At 37.0% G+C, this 23,907-nt stretch overlaps 1 protein-coding gene across 1 annotated transcript; it reads right to left on the minus strand.

Moving 5' to 3' along the window:
- Positions 1-105: 105 nt before the first annotated feature.
- On the minus strand, positions 106-23,419 carry LOC139764890 (uncharacterized). The gene is made up of 6 exons (XM_071691947.1): positions 22,762-23,419; positions 20,029-20,154; positions 19,780-19,827; positions 18,983-19,050; positions 12,984-13,187; positions 106-11,322 (listed from the first exon to the last, which is right to left on the minus strand). Exons 1-6 carry the CDS (start codon positions 23,075-23,077, stop codon positions 11,221-11,223), a joined length of 864 nt encoding a protein of 287 aa, XP_071548048.1. The 5' UTR covers positions 23,078-23,419; the 3' UTR covers positions 106-11,220.
- Between the last annotated feature and the right edge of the window lie 488 nt (positions 23,420-23,907).

The following is a 23,907-nucleotide window of genomic DNA, read 5'->3' on the forward strand; positions in this document are numbered from 1 at the left end:
GCCTGCCAGGGTTATGAGACTGTAAACTTATAACCACTCACTGGAAAATCTTAAGCACCTTCTTCAGGTGTTGATAACAACTTGTGTTGGGCTTATGAAACACCATTTCAATTTCTCTATGTATTGTTACTCTCATGTAAGAAATACTACGAAAATGTGAACAGTGCATGAGATAACAGTCTATTTAAAACAATGTTTACTCCCATCTCTCATATGAAGCATGAAGAAATGAGACTGTGGTGCCAACCTGTGGTTCTTTTGCTTTTATTATTATAACAGCATAAAGGATTCAACAAGATTGTGATTCACATATCTGAGCAGCATGTAGCTCTGCAGTTGTGAATGGAGACATTATCAATTAAGCAACAAGATGAGCATGTACATTAGAGTCAACACAGGTACCGACATCTTTTACTTTTGTTTACACAATGGATAATTTCACTGTGTTTTAAAGCCATGACTTTAGTGCTACTATCCTTCTGAACACAAATGTACAGCTCACCATGAGTATGTTAAAAATAAATACTGATACAGAGAACTATCCCGTATAACAACTGTTAATCTATAACTAAATCATCACTAATGATGGCAAGTACTAGATGTCTCTTAAATGCAAATGGATATTCAATTCACTGTTGGTAACATGTAAAACCAAAATTAACCTAAAAAGGCATATGGTATCTTTCAATACTACATATGTAATTGCAACAGTGACAAGTGGAAAATCAACAATACACAATTATGAAAGTGAAAATTTACAGTGGAATACTCATGACACATGAAGAACTTAATCTGGGTTGCAATTTTGAGTGGCAGTGGTGTTTTGCTGGAAGCCATCAATAGCTGTCGACAAATGCTGCCAGTAAATAATATTTTAGTGTGTTAAGAAAGCCTCAGTATTGGAGCCAGCTTTGGAAATCAGTTGCTAATCAAGTGTGCCATTAATGAAGGGTAGCCACATATATATATCGTTGAATGCATTATTTTTTTTTACTATCAACTATTTTGTTGTAAGCATAAATTGTATTCTAGGTGTGAGTCAATTTCTTATCACAAAGTTATTCGCAAAATGACTAGTGAGTCAATTTCTTATTACAAAGCTATTCACAAAAATAGTAAGCAGAAGTCAATTTCTTATCACAAAGTTATTTGCAAATTGTCATTCTTTTCTGGTGACTCTAGTGTTCTCATAAATAGAGAATGTTTGTACACAGTAATCTTCTCTTCTGTATAAACAGAACACGGGCTGTATGTTAGTATACTGAATAATTCACTACATCTCATAAAACAATGAAGTAGGAGTAATCTGTAAATATCATTCATAATGTGTTTCACTGAAGAAATTAACACTTCAACAGTTATGTCTGTTGATGAAGTGGAATATATATAAAGTTCATTACAAAGTTCCTTATGCTATCATCTTGATTTACATTGTTGAAAGAACTGACATCCTTTATCGGTAATTTACATAGTCAACAGGACAACTGGCACACTTGATCAACGATTTACACTATCTACAAAACAACTGTCACCCTTGATCGGTATTTTGCACTGTCTACAAGACAAGTGGCATCCTTACTTGGTGATTTATACCATTTACAAGACATATGCCACCCCTGATCAGATATTTACAGTCTACAACACATCTGGCAACCATTAACAGTGATTTACACTGTTTCAAGACATCTGGCAACCTTGATCAGTGATTCACAGTGTTTAAAAGAAAACTGGCATCCTTGATCTGTAATCTAGACTGATTACAAGACAATTGGCACCCTTGATTAGTGACAATCAAAGCATTAAATCAATACTGCTAACACTTTCAACAATTGCCTCGTGTCCAACCCAAAAAGCTCAGCAAGTGAATTTGTTACCTCGTAAAGACAGTTAGTTTATGGACTGTTTTATGGATTATGATGTACCACATTGCAATCAGGAGTGACTTTTCATTAATTTATGCTCATCTTAAAGGTACTTCATCATTTCTTACAGCTGTACTTAACCACAGTACATCATAATCTTCATACAGCTTAAACACTACATATGTGCACTACTTGGAGCCATCAGTACAACATACATCATACCTGTTGGTGATACATCCAATTTCTTATTAACATACAAACCAAGATGAGCACAGAAGAAAAATCGAACCCCAAAGGCCTGAGGCAGCAGCACCATCACTGCTAGATGCATGCAGTTGTGCAACATTTCCTTGAAAGTAACAAGGGTAAAGTAAACAACAAAACAGCTGCATCTTGCTGGTAAATCTAAAACTATCTAATGCCGATAACTTAATATGCTAAACTGTACAATATAAATTACTACAGTACATTAAGAAGTACTTATGAACATGATAACACCTATAAGTAAAGATATTTACTGTAAAACACACTCATAAATGGAACAATTCAACTTAAGTACAAATCTAGAGGCAGAGTGTCTTAATAATAACAGAATGCACACTTATACTGGGAACTTAAATATCATGAGACTCACAACATACTCATAACAGGCATCATACATTCACAATATATACCAGGCTCAAAAAGAAATTTGAGACACACCAAAAGTACCAGAGGACACACTGAGAGCACTTATTAAGCTTGTAATGAGTAGCAGAGACTCGAGTCATACACCAAAGCCCCACAACATGCACCAAGGACTTTCCATTTATATCAGATTTAGAAAAAAATAACAAAGATCCACATGTATCAGATAATCTCATCAGGTATCAGATCCTCATAATAGGTGCCAGAGATTCACAACATGTATCAGACACTTTCAACAGGTTAGATACCATAGATTCACAACATGTATCAGATACTTTCAACAGGTTAGATACCATAGATTCACAACATGTATCAGATACTTTCAACAGGTTAGATACCATAGATTCATAACATGTATCAGATAATTTCAACAGGTTAGATACCATAGATTCACAAAATGTATCAGATACTTTCAACAGGTTAGATACCATAGATTCACAACATGTATCAAATACTTTCAACAGGTTAGATACCACAGATTCATAACATGCATCAGATACCCTCATATGAACCATAATCTTACCTCTAGCATGGATGGTCTCACTCTGTGTATCAGAGACCAACAACATGTTTCTGAAACCCAATAACACGTATCCCATACTAAGTATCCGTGCTACAGATACGTCAGATATCAGACATTTCATACCACATCTCAAAACCTGATATTAGGTATAACATTCATGACAAAGATATAAAACAAAATATATGTGCATGAAAGAAAAAAGTACTGACTCAAAATATACACCATTCACAATATACATCATACAAATACAGATCCATCATACAAATACAGATCTCTTAACATATACTGCAGAGTTGAAACATCTTCTGTAGACAACAGCATACACAATATTCGCAATACATATTATATCTTCACAAAATAAACCAGGAGCTTACAATATATACAGAAAAGTAACAGTATGTATACTGTAAACTTACAAAATGTAATGTACAAACAAACATATACTGAAGACTCTTAATATAAATGGGAAACCAATAACATTACATACTTACAGTATAAACTAAAGACAGCTAACTTAACCTTTAGTCTCAAAACAGATACTGTGAACTCACACCATTCAAAGGCTCACACCATGTACTGCAGGTTCACAAAATACTGCACACTCAATACATATTGTATACTCTCCACATATACTGTCCTAACAACACACATTAACAGCAGCACCAATTGGAATGAAAATCAATCACCCTTACAATAAAACTCTAATTAGATGTGAATCTTTCTTAAACTTCTTGATAATTCACTTGATGAACATTTACACATCATTTTTCATCATCTATTTCTCTCAGCTGTACTTTCACCCTTCTTAACCTTCTCCCTTCATACAATAGACTGGTTTTACCTTACTGGTGTACAGCAAGCCTGAAATTTGATCTATTCATTGTACATTAAAACCAGAGAATTTTCCGGGAGAACTGTTGAAGAAGTGCTTTTACATAATTCATATAACACAAGCAGACAACAAAAAATATGGTCAAGATAAAATATAGAAACACTGGTAAGGGTAAGCAACATTCCTTACTGCTGCTGAGACCATTATCCCTTGTAAATGATTCACTCACTTTGACTTTAAATCTCACTCTCTCCTCCCAGTCCATCTCACTTCTGTGAAATCTCCTGACGATACAACCAACTTTTGTTCCATAAAAGTAAGCCATTATGTCAACTCTCACTTACCACTGGGTGTCATCATCCCAAGTAAAAGGGAATAGCGTAGCCCAAGGTCCTTGGTGTGGCAGTATGACCAGCCCTGCACACACCAATGCAACTAATATCCTGTTTTTAGGCTCCCCCTACTTCACACAGTACAATACTATAAGTTCATTGCTTAAATATTGTGGAGTTATGTAAACATGCAGACTATGCTACAAAACTTTTACCGATCAAAAAACAGACTTTCATTTCCTTTGAGGACCCACAACTTTGAAAAATATTGCTAAAATTAAACTTATCTTAGTAACTGGGGAAAATATATTCTGTCATGAAGTGGTCAGCAGGAAATAACTTCTCAAAATGTTACTGCAAATTTCTTATCTTAAAATACTAAAATTCAGAACATGATTCACTGTATTATGTGATTTACGATAAACCATAAGAAATCTGGGCAACTTATCTTTATGCATCATTTCTCCAATACTTTCAATCTTCATATATAGCTTTTATAACAAAAAAGGGAAAAATCACCTACATGATCTAAGAAAATAAATAAGTAAAAAGAAACTATATACATATTTACATACAAATATTTTTAAAACAAATATAACCCATATAATAAATGTCTGGCATCTTCATACAGTTCTCTGTCAAAGAAACTGCTGAAGAATCAACCTAGGTAATGCTTTAGATGAAGGTTTATATACATTATATATAAAACCTTACACATCTCAGAAATGACAAGATTAATTATACCATACAAAGAAATAAAAATGAAATGATGTATAAGCAAAAAATCTAGTTATTATGCATATGCCAGTATCTTACAAGAAATTGCATCATTAGTGCTGAGCCTTTCTAGGCAAAAAATACACTGGAGTACATAAGTTTCATGATTACTTCAGATGGACCAGGCAAATCTCATATTCAAGGTCTTGGCCACATCACAGGCATCTGAAGTCACAGAACCTGATGTGTGTCAGAGGCAAGCTATGGATGCCAGAAATAATGAGACTAAGCATTTATGTGAACTTCAGTCCTTCTTTAAACATGACTGGAGCAAAAGTAGTTTTAACTCCAAGAAGCAGCTCCTGCCTACATATGGCTTTCATATATGTCACCCACTGCATCATTTATCACAATAAAATGCCAACCTTCCCTTGTGCACTTATTATTTCAACTTCTTCAGTGCCCAGCATACTACAAAAACATCTACTTAAGTGTAAAATTCTCTAATACTCTGATAATTGAACTATTCCAAGAAATCTAATTTTCCACACTGTACTGCTTTGTAAACATTCTCTCTACTACTTCTAGTACCTAGGAAAAGAATCTGCTCTGGTCCTAATAATTATTTCTGTGCACTATACAGGATATCCTTGAAGGACACATGTTTTCCAGTTCATTTAGCTGGACACTTGGACTACTACATTTTTAAAACAAAAGCCAATAGAAATTAAAGCCACTCTTTAACAAGCATTCATCACCAGGGCCTAACCAATCAAACATATAAACAAAGCACTGGAGATTCAGCTGTACAATGAACTTTATGAATCTTTTTTTCAATCTTAATGAAAAAATATTCTGACATGAGACCAACACCTACATTAGGTCAACTGCAATAACAAGTGTTCTTTAATTCTAACAATTTCTTTAAATCCAAGAACATCAGATTTGAGGAAAACAAACAAACAAACAAAATCTACTTACAATTAAGCTGCATCTGAGAGCATACGTCTTTTTCACCCTCATGGAAAACAATCAACTCTGGTCCAGGAATTCACCTTACAATTCCAGGTTGTCAGTAGTTTGTCTCATGTGGCTTGGACAAATAAAATCTCTAATGCACCTTTCCAAGCTGGTAGCCACCAACTCAGTCATGAGCAGTGTATGACCCGTGTGGGAGGGAGGAACCGTAACTACTTGTTTTGGTCTATCTTTGGCTGTGGTTGGCTGACCAAAGGCGAGTAGCTGTTTGATGGTTGTAGGCACTTTAGTGAGGGACTCTAAATTGCTACATTAAAGTAGTCCATATGCCTGCTGGGTGAAACATGGAACACGTATCTTGAATTTGATTAAGTACACAAGAAATAACCAAATGACAGTCAAAATGATACCCGACTTCAGGTATTATGCCCCATACTTTCTACATTGCTAAGCATCCCAAGAAAGATATGCTCCCTTAGCTACACCTTGTAATACCTGTAATCCAAAACAGGTATTTACATAACATTAGGAATTATTTACATTATAGACATATCATCAAAAATAATATATCAAGATGTGCATTATTAGTAAGAACTCCTGTATGTTTAAATATAAACATGTACAATCTATTCTTAAAGATAGGAATTTCTTATTTTGTTCTCAGATATTTCTCTTTTCTGCATAGCTGATGTGTTTATAACAAGTGTAAGAGAATAAATATCAATTTAAATACAAACAATACTTCAGTGTGTCTCTGTTTCACACAACCAAAGATAGAGAAACAGATGAAATACTGCTTATACACACATACATGTGTATGTAATGAGGCTTACCCTTAAATCTGGAATATTCGCAAACATGATACATTCTCCCAGCACTTAAATATTCATTATCTTATATAATGATGTCTAAAGATACTGAGGTCAATGCACACATATACACGAGTTCAGACGTTTGCACTTGACTGTCTACAAGCTTCAATAGTCCAATCAGAAATTCAAAAAGGCTGGGAATTCCTACAAAAATGAGCAGTTGCTACATCTAATTAGAGGATAGCATAATCAAATACTATTCTTGAAATAATCACTGTAAGAGGCTGTGAAACAATAGCAATATCCAGTTAATTCACAAGTTAAAAGTCTAATAAAAAAGGGCAGAGGGTAGCAGTTTCGAGAGCAAAGCATCTATAAATCTGCATGCAATATGTATATATATATATATTGAGGGATAAACAATATATCTAAAGTCTTTGAAACAATAGCTTAACTCTACCAAACATCTGCTTGTTGCATCAAGCAATGGCCCTGCACATGAAAACTAAGCTACAATTGTAATTTTGCTCACAAACAAGTGACTTACCCTGCTATTAAAAGCTTCCTCACACCAGCAACATGTGGCAACTGCAAGGCAGGAAATAGCTGAATTCTTCTCTAAGTTGTGTGACACATAGAAAGATGGCAAATCTGAGAAAAAAGGAAGGGGGCAAACAGAGGTGATCCTTGTCATGCTGGCTGAACAGTGATGAGAGAAAAATATCCTTCTCCACCTAAAGCCAGTTTTCTTCTTAACTTTGTTTCCATAGTCTTAAATACAAAAAAAAAAAAAAAAAAAAATCACCTCCAGCACTGACCACAAGAAAAGAAGCAAGAAAAAGGAAATGTTAGAGCACAAAATAGCTATATTTGAAGAATGTGTGCCACTTGTATGATTACCATAATGCTGCTTGTCCTTGAATTCTTTGACTTTACATGATTAGGAAAATACTACTCATATCTTTCAATGCTCTGACTTCACCCAATTCACAAAATGCCTCTGAAGTCCCCCAATTCTCTAATTTCATACAAGAACCATATCCATGCAGCCAAGGTAATTACAACCTACTGGTAAAAAGGAAGAAGAAATATTCAATATAAATCAGACCATATCCCTGCAGCCAAAGTAATTATAACCTACCAGTAAAAAAGAAGAAAATATATTCAATATAAATAAGAAGTTATGCTTCCCTATATTCTTTAACCTAAATAATATGAAAACAGCTAACCAATAAACTGGTCTAATAAAAATCAGAATGATCTAGGCTTTGCAAACATTTTCCTGAAGAAGCTGCACTTGTAATAAAGTGAAGAAGCTGCACTAATTCTAAACTGAAGCTGCACAAATTCCAAAACCTTTCAATGAATAAGAAGGACTGACTCAGAACTTTAGGTACCTAATATCATATACACACAAAGAATGTAAAGTGGCCTGTAAGCTCAAACATTTTGGATAACAGCAGTATTAACATGAATGTCATATCTGCACAAGGCTGTAAACAGAAAAAAATAACCTCAATGAAAAAACAAAGTTTCTCTTCACATTCAGAGGAAAAAAAGACTACCTAAGCATTTACCCCAACTAAGTGCAAAATACTTTAACATATTCTGTGATCATTTTCATTCTTCCCAGTAGAGACAAATTCACAAATTCTCAGCTGTAGAGAAGTTTGCAAACTTACTGTCATTACTCTTTCACAAGATATATGTGCATTTCACAAGATAAATGTGCACAGATGTTCAAATTTGTAAAATATAACTATGCTCATATCACAAAAGCACATCAAGTGAATAAAAAGATCTTGCTAACCTCACCTTTGAAGTTTCCAGATGCTATAAGCCTAAAGTTGCAAATTTCCCATGAAAGATGTCAAGTTAGCTAACTTATGGGCAATGTTTTTACTTTGAGGTTACTTTCTGTTTAGAGAATGTATTGCAGGAGCCATATATTAAGTCAGAGTTAAGCTATTATATCACACTTATGAGAACAAAGGTCCAAGATACTCTGCTCTTGTATTTCTACCACTTGCACACTTATATTCACATATACATACCCAAAAAATTCAGGCAACCCCCTATCACAAACTAAACAACGTAAACATCTATCTTTAATTACCCCAGGACCCCTTTCTATGAAAGAGTCCTGAGATCAACCATGAACTCTTTCTGGAGGCTTTTGCAGCTCAAGGATGTACTGCTTTTAGCAGCAGGGAAATATGAACTCCTTTGTAATGAGACTGTACTCCCAGTTATAAAGCCTTATCACGGTGACTTTTCACTCACGGTATAAACTTGAGCAGGAGCTGGTTCAAAACCCTCAAGTATATATAGGGGATAGGGGAGAAAGAATACTTCCCATGTATTCCTTGCATGTCGTAGAAGGCAATTTAAAGGGGAAAGAGCGGGGGATTGGAAATCCTCCCCTCCCGATTTCATTTTCTGAAAGAAGGAACAGAGAAGGGGGTCAAGAGAGGACATTCCCTCTAAGGCTCAGTCCTCTGTTCTTAACACCACCTCACTAATGTGGGAAAAGGTGAATATGTATGAAAAAAATCAGGGCATGTGAAGCGTCTGGGGTAAACCATGGAAAGTTTTGTGGGGCCTGGATGTGGAAAGGGAGCTGTGGTTTCATGGCATTACACATGACAGCTAGAGACTGAGTGTGAACGAATGTGGCCTTTGTTGTCTTTTCCTAGCACTACCTCGCATGCATGTGGGGGGAGGGGGGGTGCTATTTCATGTGTGGCGGGGTGGTGATGGAAATGGATGAAGGCAGCAAGTATGAATATGTACATCTGTATATATGCATGTCTGTGTATGTATATGCTGAAATGTATAGGTATGTATGTGTGTGTGTGTGTGTGTGTGTGTGTGTGTGTGTGTGTGTGTGTGTGTGTGGGCATTTATGTATATACATGTGTATGTGGGTCGGTTAGGCCAATCTTTCATCTGTTTCCTTGTGCTACCTCGCCAATGCAGGAGACAGTGACTAAGTATAAATTAAATAAAAAAAATATTTCTTTTATACATATTTGCCATTTCCCATGTTAGCAAGGTACTGTTAAGAACAGAGGACTGAGCCAAAGAGGAAAAATCCTGACTTGGCCCCCTTCTCTGTTCCCTCTTTTGAAAAAGTAAAACCTGGAGGGGACTTCCAGCTCCCCGCTCCCTTCCCTTTTAGTTGCCTTTTACGACACGCAAGGAATACGTAGGAAGTTTTCTTTCTTCCCTATATGTTTTTTTTCACACATTTGCCGTTTCCTGCATTGGCGAGGTAGCATTAATTGCCACTCCTTAGCAAAGCAGCATAAGAGAAAATAAACAACGGCCTCAATTGCACACATCCACTCTCTCTCGTTTATGATGTACATGTACATATTCATATATTTATCTATCTACTTATATTTCTCTGAATTAGCACCAAGATATAAATCTACTTACTGCTTCCTATGATACAATACTGGATCTTCCTAAATAGCTTATTGTATTCAGGGTCAACTTACAACTTTTTTATGGCACATGGTCCCTGTAATGAGGCCTAGTACTACTGTCTCTATAAAAGAATTAGCCTGTTTTCTACATACTCATTCTAGCATTTGATAGTATCAAGACTATCAACTCCTCTATAGGAGATGAAAAGATTTTCTGCATGTACCCATATTAAGACAACTTTCTCATGCAATCTATCTGTAACTATAACTAATAAATGATTCCTCACAAAAAAATAGCTGGGATGTCGTACCACTCTTTCTACATCACTTGCAGTAACTTTTGCATTAATTGTATGGTGTTTAGGACTGGCAATATCTCCAAACTGATCAGAAGAGTGAAAAATAGTGGTTAGAATAATCTGTAATATCTAAGTTAATCATCTTCATGTCCAGTACATCAACTCAACATAAAGGTTAACAAAGTGCACACACAAAAAAAATTCATATTACATTAAAGATTTCTACCTTCAAACATGACAACAAAAATGCAGCATGCCACAGTGTGCCCCTAGTAACAGATGTACTCAACAGAAATGAAAGCAGATCACTTAAAACCTTTTCAGTTAGGACAATTACTTCAAGCCCAAAAAAGATACTAATCTACACCATCTCAGTCTCTGCAATTTTGGTCTACTTCTAAGTTTCAAGTACAGTCAATAACCCTACAAACAGTAACTTTTTGCATTTGGTCTTTTTGCTTCTCCCTCATTCCAGGATGAAAGAATCAGTTGCAAAGGTATCGACAAAAGAATCCATCCTTGAGGATCTTCCATGCAAGTATTCCTTAAGTAAGCTGCAGATCAAAACCTCTGAGCTTCGTTGCAGAAGCTTGAATGATGTGTTAACTATAAATTGCGTTGGATATGTTATTGAAAATTTGAGTAAAATATGATAAAAGTACAAGTGCATCAAAATACCATTAATGGGAATTAATTAGTGGTTACTGGCAAAATGTTACTCTTCTGTTGGAGGGATGGCATCTAAACTCAGCCTTCAGCAACTGCTTTCTTATCTTCATCATGATTGGGCAAAAACATCAGTGGGAACATACCAATGAGGCAGCCTATGACCACACCAGCACCTCGACCCTGAAAACCACAATTATATCTTAGAGGACAAATACGAAAAAGTTAAGAAAATAATAACTCAAAACTGAATAAGCATAACAGGAAAATTGGATGATTCTAATGTACTTATAGATTTTTCAAGAGGTGAGTGTAGAGTGTTACGAGGTGACAAGAATGAGGAAAGTGAAAGGAAGTGATGAATTCACAAGACAGTGGTTAGCAATGTAAATGATGGAAGAAAAGGCTGGTGTGGCAATATTAGGATAATGTCAATACATCTACACCCAAGAAAGGAAGCCTACACATGGTAATGCCCATGGCTGAAGATGTGTAGGATATGTGCACAAGTACAGCCCAAATTGCATATGGATGACCATTCTTATCCTTCCAAAATTTATCCTTTTATTTTGACTTCTACTATCACTAGAGTTTCTGACTCTCCTTAACTCCTAATATTCTAAGAGTTTTTACATGGTTAGATCCACTGACAATATCTTTTCTGATATCAATAATCTCTGGCCATCCCTTCCAGAAAAATTTGAGAACATTTCATAGCCCTTGATATTTCCAAAAAACTTTTGATGGTGTTCAGCAAAGGGCTTTAATCTACAACCTCCAATCTTTTGGCTTTCCCCCTTAACTCTTTCAGCTCATTCTAAGCTTTCTTTCTGGTCATCCTGTCTTTAATTAAAAATGGATCAACCTCTCTTTTCCCAATCAACAGCAATTTTCATTGGTGTTCCTTGGTCCTCTCCACAATGGATACACTCACTTTCTCCCAGAATATCAGCTATCTTTTTCTCACTCCATTTCCTTCTACCCTGCTTCTATATATTTTCTTTAACCTATAACTGTGCATTCTCCCCATAGGACCAAACGATTTTAAGGTATTTTGCTTTGCTCAAGATTCTGTTTCTTACCATTTTTATCCTTTTCATCAAGCCCTTCTTTCTTTAACACATGCTCAGTTAACTAACATTCACCTAGCATTCTCCCTCTTCATATATTCTCTTCACTCACATGACTGTGACTCAACTCTGGAATCTTACATTTTTTTCATACATGCTCTTCACTCATTTGACGATGGTTCAACTGCATTTTCCACTTTTTTCATATATGCTCCTCACTCAAATCAGAGTGACTCAGCTCTTCATTCTTCCACTTCTTTAATATATACTCTTCACTGAAATGATGGTGATTCAACTCTTCATTCTTCTACTTTTTTCATATACACTCTATCTTCTCTTGCTCAATATATTCCAACCAATCAATACCTGCCTAAGTCATTCTGGTATATGTCCACTGAAAAACTAATAGGTAAAAGACAAAAACAAAAAATATACTATAAAAATACTTACAAACAAACAAATAGAAAAATATAATGCCAAATGAAAAGGCAAATACATAATTGAACTCACATATACTGCAGTTACTGTTGGATGCTTCAAACATGTCAATGAACTGTTTACTGACAGGTACACAGATAAATCACAGATAAATCTGGAATTCAAGATTCATGTAAATCACACGTTTTAAATGCAGACCAACGAGCAATCAAAAGAATCCTTCTTTCGTTCATACATGTTCGGTGTATCCTGCATTAGCGATGTACCATCAGGATCTAACTGTCTATCTTTATCATATCATCAGAATAATACAAATAAATGTATCTTGAGACTCACTGCATTAGCTGACCATCTAGCAGACATTCTATCCAGTTGTTCTTGAGACATATCTGGAGGATGAATGCCAATCTTGACAGCAATGTTCTCAACATACCAAGCAGACCCTATGCCGGCCAGGTCACTGACAGTGTTGCCAAGTGCTGCAGCTGCCATTGTACTAATGCCCAAAGTAGTCCCAATTGTGACATCTATATAATCACCCTGCCACAACAGAACACCAACAATTAGCCATGTCAGGGATCAATAATGAATGTGGAAGTAAAACACTACTGAAATCACTCGTACATAAAAACTGTTCATGTATAATTAGTAAAGTGTTCACATGAAAACTATGAAATAACCAATCATGATGATTTCAAAGGCTTATCACCTTACTATGCTGTAAACATTTAGACTTAAAATCCCAAACCAGTACTAATCATATGAGATACCATCCAGCCTTCAAAAAGTAACAACTCTCACTTCTGTGGACAGGTTTCTCCTCAAAATCTGGAGGAGAATGAATTAATACTTATCAGAATACTATATCATCCAAGCTTTATACCAGCACCACTCATTTCCCAAACATCTAGGTGACACTGTGCACAGCTAAGGGAAAATGGACCAGTCTTAGCAACACACACATACCAACTGGGCGTTACATTAGTAGTATCCCTCATGCCACTAACAGAAACAGGAAGGGTTTCATGCACCAGTGCAAGTCTTTCAAGAACAGTATATCAACTGTGTTTCAAACTAATAATAGTCCATTACTCTTCCAGCACGTGCTCCCATCTTGCACAGTTAGAGGTTGGTAGTTCAGTACAATCATGCCATCATATCAACTCTGTTTCTTAGTACCAGCATCCCTCACTCCTCACACAGGCACATGCTCCCTGATCCCTCACATCAGGGGACCATCAATCTAATACTAATCATAATTAGCACATTATCTCTGCTTCAGATATGAAAAATATGATAGGAAGTTCCACTATGAACTCTTAATCCACTCTCAAAGAGTTCCATGCTGAACTTCACATCTATGTCTTGGAAAGTTCCACTCTGAACTCAACATCCTTCTTTATGAATTTTTTTTAATTTGCTAGCATTCTTCTAGTCTTTCCAATGTTACAAACACGTGTCTCTATCATGCAAGGTTAAAGACCCTTATGTTTCTAGTATTTCCATAACCTTTGTATCTCAGACATATAATGATACAGATCCATGCATCTCTAAAACAGAATAAATTGAAAATGAATGTGAATGTGTTGTACGATCTTTGCCTTGCCACTGACCTTTAGGTGGTCATTAGCCTTACATTTATAAAATCTAAATATATCCTTGTAATTACATTTATTTATTTTGCTTTGTCGCTGTCTCCCGTGCTTGCGAGGTAGCGCAAGGAAACAGACAAAAGAATGGCCCAACCCACCCATATACACATGTATATACATACACGTCCACACACGCAAATATACGTACCTGTACATCTCAATGTATACATCTCAATGTATACATATATACCTGTACATCTCAATGTATACATATATATATACACACAGACATACACATATAAACATATGTACATAATTCACACTGTCTGCCTTTATTCATTCCCATCGCCACCTCGCCACACATGAAATAACAACCCCCTCCCCCCTCATGTGTGCGAGGTAGCGCTAGGAAAAGACAACAAAGGCCCCATTCGTTCACACTCAGTCTCTAGCTGTCATGTGATAATGCATCGAAACCACAGCTCCCTTTCCACATCCAGGCCCCACAGAACTTTCCATGGTTTACCCCAGACGCTTCACATGCCCTGGTTCAATCCATTGACAGCACATCAACCCCGGTATACCACATCGTTCCAATTCACTCTATTCCTTGCATGCCTTTCACCCTCTTGCATGTTCAGGCCCCGATCACTCAAAATCTTTTTCACTCCATCTTTCCACCTCCAATTTGGTCTCCCACTTCTCCTTGTTCCCTCCACCTCTGACACATATATCCTCTTGGTCAATCTTTCCTCACTTATTCTCTCCATGTGACCAAACCATTTCAAAACATCCTCTTCTGCTCTCTCAACCACACTCTTTTTATTTCCACACATCTCTCTTACCTTATTATCACTTACTCGATCAAACCACCTCACACCACATAGTCCTCAAACATCTCATTTCCAGCACATTCACCCTCCTGCGCACAACTCTATCCATAGCCCACGCCTTGCAACCATACAACATTGTTGGAACCACTATTCTTTCAAACATACCCATTTTTGCTTTCTGAGATAATGTTCTCAACTTCCACACATTCTTCAAGGCTCCCAGAATTTTCGCCCCCTCCCCCATCCTATGATTCACTTCCACTTCCATGGTTCCATCCGCTGCCAAATCCACTCCCAGATATCTAAAACACTTCACTTCCTCCAGTTTTTCTCCATTTAAACTTACCTCCTAGTTGACTTGACCCTCAACCCTACTGTACCTAATAACCTTGCTCTTATTCACATTTACTCTCAACTTTCTTCTTTTACACACTTTACCAAACTCAGCCACCAGCTTCAGCAGTTTCTCACATGAATCAGCCACCAGCGAACAACAATTGACTTACTTCCCAAGCCCTCTCATCCACAACATATAATTACATATAATTAATATTTATTTATATTTTGCTTTGTCGCTGTCTCCTGCGTTTGCGAGGTAGCGCAAGGAAACAAACGAAAGAAAATGGCCCAATCCACCCCCATACACATGTATATACATACATGTCCACACATGCAAATATACATACCTATACATCTCAATGTACACATACATATACACACACAGACACATACATATATACCCATGCACACAATTCACACTGTCTGCCTTTATTCATTCCCATCGCCACCTCGTCACACATGGAATACCATCCCCCTCCCCCCTCATGTGTGCGAGGTAGCGCTAAGAACAGACAACAAAGGCCCCATTCGTTCACACTCAGTCTCTAGCTGTCATGCAATAATGCCCGAAACCACAGCTCCCTTTCCACATCCAGGCCCCACACAACTTTCCATGGTTTACCCCAGACGCTTCACATGCCCTGATTCAATCCACTGACAGCACGTCAACCCCGGTATACCACATCGATCCAATTCACTCTATTCCTTGCCCGCCTTTCACCCTCCTGCATGTTCAGGCCCCGATCACTCAAAATCTTTTTCACTCCATCTTTCCACCTCCAATTTGGTCTCCCACTTCTCCTCATTCCCTCCACCTCCGACACATATATCCTCTTGGTCAATCTTTCCTCACTCATTCTCTCCATGTGCTAAAACCATTTCAAAACACCCTCTTCTGCTCTCTCAACCACGCTCTATTTCCACACATCTCTCTTACCCTTACATTACTTACTCGATCAAACCACCTCACACCACACATTGTCCTCAAACATCTCATTTCCAGCACATCCACCCTCCTGCACACAACTCTATCCATAGCCCACCCCTCGCAACCATACAACATTGTTGGAACCACTATTCCTTCAAACATACCCATTTTTGCTTTCCGAGATAATGTTCTCGACTTCCACACATTCTTCAAGGCTCCCAGGATTTTCACCCCCTCCCCCACCCTATGATTCACTTCCGCTTCCATGGTTCCATCTGCTGCCAGATCCACTCCCAGATATCTAAACCACATTACTTACTCCAGTTTTTCTCCATTCAAACTTACCTCCCAACTGACTTGACCCTCAACCCTACTGTACCTAATAACCTTGCTCTTATTCACATTTACTCTCAACTTTCTTCTTTCACACACTTTACCAAACTCAGTCACCAGCTTCTGCAGTTTCTCACATGAATCAGCCACCAGCGCTGTATCATCAGTGAACAACAACTGACTCACTTCCCAAGCTCTCTCATCCCCAACAGACTTCATACTTGCCCCTCTTTCCAAAACTCTTGCATTCACCTCCCTAACAACCCCATCCATAATCAAATTAAACAACCATGGAGACATCACACACCCCTGCCGCAAACCTACATTCACTGAGAACCAATCACTTTCCTCTCTTCCTACACGTACACATGCCTTACATCCTCAATAAAAACTTTTCACTGCTTCTAACAACTTGCCTCCCACACCATATATTCTTAATACCTTCCACAGAGCATCTCTATCAACTCTATCATATGCCTTCTCCAGCTCCATAAATGCTACATACATATCCATTTGCTTTTCTAAGTATTTCTCACATACATTCTTCAAAGCAAACACCTGATCCACACATCCTCTACCACTTCTGAAACCACACTGCTCTTCCCCAGTCTGATGCTCTGTACATGCCTTCACCCTCTTAATCAATACCCTCCCATATAATTTACCAGAATATTCAACAAACTTATACCTCTGTAATTTGAGCACTCACTCTTATCCCCTTTGCCTTTGTACAATGGCACTATGCACGCATTCTGCCAATCCTCAGGCACCTCACCATGAGTCATACATACATTAAATAACCTTACCAACCAGTCAACAATACAGTCATCCCCCTTTTTTAATAGATTCCACTGCAATACCATCCAAACCTGCTGCCTTGCCGGCTTTCATCTTCCACAAAGCTTTTACTACCTCTTCTCTGTTTACCAAATCATTTTCCCTAACCCTCTCACTTTGCACATCACCTTGACCAAAACACCCTATATCTGCCACTCTATCATCAAACACATTCAACAAACCTTCAAAACACTCACTCCATCTCCTTCTCACATCACCACTACTTGTTATCACCTCCCCATAAGCGCCCTTCACTGAAGTTCCCATTTGCTCCCTTGTCTTACGCACTTTATTTACCTCCTTCCAGAACATCTTTTTATTCTCCCTAAAATTTAATGATACTCTCTCACCCCAACTCTCATTTGCCCTCTTTTTCACCTCTTGCACCTTTCTCTTGACCTCCTGTGTCTTTATTTTATACATCTCCCACTCAATTGCATTTTTTCCCTGCAAAAATTGTCCAAATGCCTCTCTCTTCTCTTTCACTAATAATCTTACTTCTTCATCCTACCACTCACTACCCTTTCTAATCAACCCACCTCCCACGCTTCTCATGCCACTAGCATCTTTTGCGCACTCCATCACTGATTCCCTAAATACATCCCATTCCTCCCCCACTCCCCTTACTTCCATTGTTCTCACCTTTTTCCATTCTGTACTCAGTCTCTCCTGGTACTTCCTCACACAAGTCTCCTTCCCAAGCTCACTTACTCTCACCACCCTCTTCACCCCAACATTCACTCTTCTTTTCTGAAAACCCATATAAATCTTCACCTTAGCCTCCACAATATAATTAATATAATTACATATAATTAATAAAACTTCAAATGGTCTGCACAAGAGACAAATAACTCAAAGGTCATTGTTCATCAATTAATCTATTACAATATTTGCCTTTAAGCTTAGATATGAATTTGTGCTGTTTTCTAGTTGATTTGCAATGGGTTTCTTTATTTCTGTATCTCACTTCACCCATGATTTTTGCTTGAGGGAGGTTAGTTCGTTACAAATGGAGTACCAGGTTTGCTTGTGAGAGTAGGAAACACCCATACCATTTTACATGATTATTTGTCACCTCAACTTTCCAAATGCCCTTTCTGTCACAGGACCTATGTGTTACTTATGAGCAACTACCAGGTAAATTTCAAGGTACTCTGATGGGTGTCCACGTCTTTACCTACAAGACAGCTACCTTTAACCAGCAATTAGTAAAGGCAGTAACTAATCCACTGCACATTATCAGAGAGAGAAAATTATTATGTATTGATGAGAAAAGAATGTCTTAGCATAGTTAGCAAGGTATGTGATAGGACTGTGACTGTCTTAAAATTTTTACTGAACCTAATTTTGGTGAAAAAGACAGATGTTTGACAAGTCAAGGGTGAATAGACCAGATTTTTGCACCTAAGTAGTTAACAGTTACATAATACAGTACAATACAGCCTAGATATACAATGTTTACAAAATACTCACAGCTACTATCATGATGAAGTTGTCAAGGAAGCCAAAACCAACAAACGGTAAAGCATTATGCACAGCAACTGCAAACAGAAAAGTCTTTCAGTGCACAACCATTACCAATCATCCAGTCTCCCATAATGAAATGTTGAACAAAACATTACATTCCTGCATTAATGGTCTTTACTTCCAAAAAAACTACAGGGTGAAAAATCTATTTTTCTTATCAAAAACTTTTTTCAGTTGATATATATGACCATAATTAAGTGTCCAAATGTGCTAGGTAACACACCCAATTGCCAGCTTTCTGAGAAAAATCCAAAAAATTATAAGCATCTTACTTACTCTGTTCTTATTAGCCTCACACACTAAGAAAATATTTTTCGTTCCAAACATCCAACCAAAAACACATCCGAGTAATTCTGCTTCTGCTTTGGAATCATTATCACAGTGACTATACTTCTGGTGTTCTTGTTTTACGTAAATGTCCAGTTACCACACTGAAAATTTTACACATTCTGTACACCCAACTATAACACCAAATCAAAATCATTCTTCTTCTGTATCTTAAATACAAACAAATGATTATGTTGATCTTGTTCTTGCAGTCCAACTACAAGAATTAAATTCTTCTACACATGTTACTTGTCTCAGTATCCACCAGACAGTTCTTGCACTGTAAACCAAATAAAACACCAATCTCTTGATCTGTATATCTTAAAGCACCATATTTACACCGGTATTCTACAAGCCCAACGAGTACCATATTTACGTAGTTGTTGTTCTATACACCCAACAAGCACTATACTCACGCTGTCTCAGCTGAGCTCCAGTAGGGGGTTTGGGTTTTGTCTTCTCAGCTGAAAAAATGAAAAAAATAAAATGCAGTCTGATGAAAAATTACAGAGTTTTTATTAGCACACACACCAATTTTGGTCAACAAAATCCTTTAAAGTTGATAAAAATAACTGTAAAATGAATGTAACACAAATATAACAAAGAAACTGCAATTGTGTCTGTTTCAGTATTAATTTCTTACTAAAGCATGACAAATTACTCACCAACTTTCTTCTGTAGCCACTCTTGAGGTATTTCACAATACGTTCCAGTAGGATCTGCCCCAAGGGATGAGTGCAAAGATGCAGGCCTTCCAAACCGTGATCGCCATCGCCATGATGCTAATTTCTCTGTAAAACATATGAATATTTATCATAAGCCTTGGTAAAGAACTAGAAATATATCAATTTCTTTGGGAATGAAAGTACAGGAAGATACCTAAATAATTAAAGCCATATGAAAGTAAAACTTAGTGATAAATGATCATGCTAAAGGTACTAATATTTTACAATACTTGAACACGTTATTCATCAGAAATTTGGATGAACCTTTACAAAACTAACAACTTGACATTGGGGCGCTGACTCCTATAACTCCCAATTATCTTCTACACCAGAAGAGGCTAGAATTGCTAGTTAATAAGTGCAAATAGCATAACATATTACCATGCAAATTAATCATTACAAAAAAGAACAAACACCCTGGCAAAAAATTAAAATACTGATGACTATGACTGTTAATAACAATATCTTTATCCAGTTTTCACACTGCAACACCTCTGAATCATGACTGAAGGAGTTGTTCACATTCATGAAGTACCATTTATGGTTATTTCCTTATTTCTACAGAGGGAGGATTAAGCATCAGAGTATCCTTATGGTACGGTAATGTTTGTCAAATAAAAAAATCATAAAAATGAAGTGTTCTGGGATCACTTGCATGATCTTTCTTATTTCTCTACAGAAATTACTATTCTTATTTCCAACATATTCCATTATCAGTAATTGCATACAGATCTATTTTTGTTATTATGTGCATCATGGCATAACACAAATGTGACTTGTTTGACAGAATTCATGAGGAGATAAATAACATTTGGGAGTACTCAGATAAGCTCTTAAAACAGTGTTTGCACCATAAGCTATCAAATTTAATTGTAATAAACTACAAATTTGTAATTATATCTGTCTAAGGACAATGTACTTTTGTAAAACATTTCATGGAGCATGGTCGGTTATCATTAATTCCTGGGGATAGGGGAGAATGAATACTTCCTACATATTCCCTGTGTGTCGTAGAAGGTGACTAAAAGGGGTGGGAGTGGGGGGACTGGAAATCCTCCCCTCCAATTTTTACTTTTCCAAAAGAAGAAACAGAGAAGGGGGCCAAGTGAGGACTTAAGGCTCAGTCCTCTGTTCTTGAAGCTACCTTGCTAATGTGGGAAATAGTGAATATGTATGAAAAAAATATCATACCTTTGTGCTAGCCTGGTCCAGCACTAGGTAAGCAAGAGAGACTGTGAATGACATGTTTAGAAGCTCCTACTAAGATAATACATAAAAATAAACTTTTTTCTTTCTTTGGAGCTTGTCTTCACACTGTACCTCTACATGCAAAACATTAATGGTAAAATAACATGAACATATTTGAGTATTTACACCATTTGCATTTACAGTGTGAAGGAAACTGACTGGCAAGAATAGGGAGGATAAAAAGACCTTCCTTTATGCTGAAAACTCTAGTGTTGTTACACTTACAAACACACACACAGCACTGGTGCTGAATAGCAAGAATATATTTAGAAATATTGCACTTTCACACAATGGGTGAAAACAGCTAGTGACTAACACTTGGAGATGGTTTTTCTTTACGTAAGTCCTTCCTTACCCAGTGATTACATAAAAAGAAAATCAGAGTCAACAGTTACATAATTTCTTCCACAAGTGGGAGATGAGTACACCTCCCACGCACAATCCTCCTTTGTTTGTACTCCTACCAAAATCTCTATCTGTGTCTTCACTTTTCTAAAGTTATTCTTCTTCACTTTCTCCGCACACTCATTCATATCATATGTGTTCCTCTTTATACCTTCACTCATCTAACAATCTTTGTATCTTTTGCAGGAGTACTATTTATGCATGATATGAAGGTCCCAGCTATGCATTTATAACTGCGATTATTAGGGTACTAATGACAACTTTTTTTTTCCCATGCTCTCCAAGCAATGGTTGAGACTTCTACAGGATACTAATAGTATGATACGTCGGCTTGACATCTAAAAAGAGGTGGGAAAAGTTTAACCCATCATGTGACAATAAAAACAATCCTACAAGGATTGTTAAATGAAGAACGAAGCAGATTAAGGTTTGTTATGATGTCAATGGCTGGGAAGGTTAGGTGAGGTTTCCATATGTTCCACTGATTTTTTTTTACAAATGTATTTCCAGTACCTACTTTTAAGTATTTTCAAAGATATAAAAGTCTATCACAACTACTAATTTATCTATTATAATTTACTAATGTAATATGCCCTAAATCATGCTTGATAACTATTATGGTTTTATAATCTCTAAACAATATGATAACAGTGCAGAACAAAATAAAAAAATCCAAATCTAACAGCAATACTGAATTGAACTGGACTCTTACCATTCAACTTATGATGAGATTAAACAATCCCACATAATTTTCCTATTATTCAAAACCCTCACCATTTTTGTCTTAGATGATTCCAAAGAACAAAATGTAATTCTACAAATCACTCTTTTCCATTCTTTATATATTGAAAAAAACTGAAATGCCGCAGAATTAAATTTCTCAATCAACAAAGCGGATATGTGACGTGAAGCTTAAATTGGCCAATTACCTGCCATAATTTTCCTGCAATCAGAAACACGTGCAGGATACGTAAAATGCATGACGAAATATAATCTTCGATACGCTACAGAATAGATTACCTTCAGCTTTTTTCTTGACCTCGACAGCGTGTAACTGGTGCACCTCGTCTAGGATCGTGGCTCTCTGCTCCTCCGTCAGGGAGGACACGAACTGCCTCAGGGTGTCCTCCGTCAGGTCCGAGGTCCCGGCAACGGCCCTCTTCCTCCTATCATCTCCCTCATTTCCGTCCTTCCCGCCGGCTTCTTCATACTTTGCCACCGATAATCCTAAGTTCCGGACCTGCCTGAGATACCCTGGGCTCACAGTAGTCACCTTGTTGTACATATATGTCCGGAGTAGGCGAGGCAAGGCAGACCCAGCCCTTCCCGTCAACATTGTAAACAAACCAGCAGCCGACGCACCTCGGACCCCGGCCGCTGCTTCACATCCACCAGAATCTCATGTCATTTTTTTTCCCACGATAAGGACCTTTTCCCCTCTTAATTCTCTTCCAAGGACGTGAACTATAGCAAATTAATATGAATTAAATAATATCAATCATTTTTAAGGAGAACTATTTCTATAATTATTTCTATCCTTAGATAAACTGAATTTAGTCATTTACTGGACGATAGCGAATGCCCGCGGAAATCCTCACTGCTTTTGACAATTGCTTGTTGCAAGGCGCAAAGCACTGCAAGAACCTCGTGATATCTCCACAATGTGACTTCAAAGTCTCTGTTCATACAGTAACGTTCCTACTTTCAGGTGGTAATACAAGAGGGAAAGATTTCCACTGCCCACAGCCCAATTTCCATCTATTTTCTTTACATTTTCCTACACAGGAGATATTTCGGTTTTATCCCCCCCCCCTCCCCGAGTCCAAAGGCAGAAATAAACCACGTCTCCAGATTAATATATTTGTACTTCCTAAACATTTTTAATTTATCATGATCATCTTCAGGAATATACACTGTAAAAAAGTAATCTTTTACAAATACACTGTAAGTATACAGTGACATGAAAAACATTACTCATTATATGAATAAGAATCATCCACTCTGTAAATCTTATAACATTATCAAACATCAGCCACAGCAGATTTATTAAGATTATCGATAATGAACATAATCTACTGTAAATATCACATTAATAATACGTATCAACACGTAATTCATTAATCATAGGTAATACTGATAATGGTATGAGTTCATTTATTACACCAC

Source organism: Panulirus ornatus, chromosome 51 (assembly GCF_036320965.1).
Source record: "Panulirus ornatus isolate Po-2019 chromosome 51, ASM3632096v1, whole genome shotgun sequence".
Taxonomy (NCBI): domain Eukaryota; kingdom Metazoa; phylum Arthropoda; class Malacostraca; order Decapoda; family Palinuridae; genus Panulirus; species Panulirus ornatus.

Coding starts and splice junctions, on each gene's coding strand:
- LOC139764890 (XM_071691947.1), bottom strand. CDS start 23,077: ATGTTGACGGGAAGGGCTGGGTCTGCCTTGCCTCGCCTACTCCGGACA. Junction 19,051..19,779: donor TGGAGCTCAGCTGAGACAGC/GTGAGTATAGTG, acceptor TTCTGTTTGCAG/TTGCTGTGCATAATGCTTTA. Junction 13,188..18,982: donor ACTTCATCATGATAGTAGCT/GTGAGTATTTTG, acceptor CTGTTGTGGCAG/GGTGATTATATAGATGTCAC.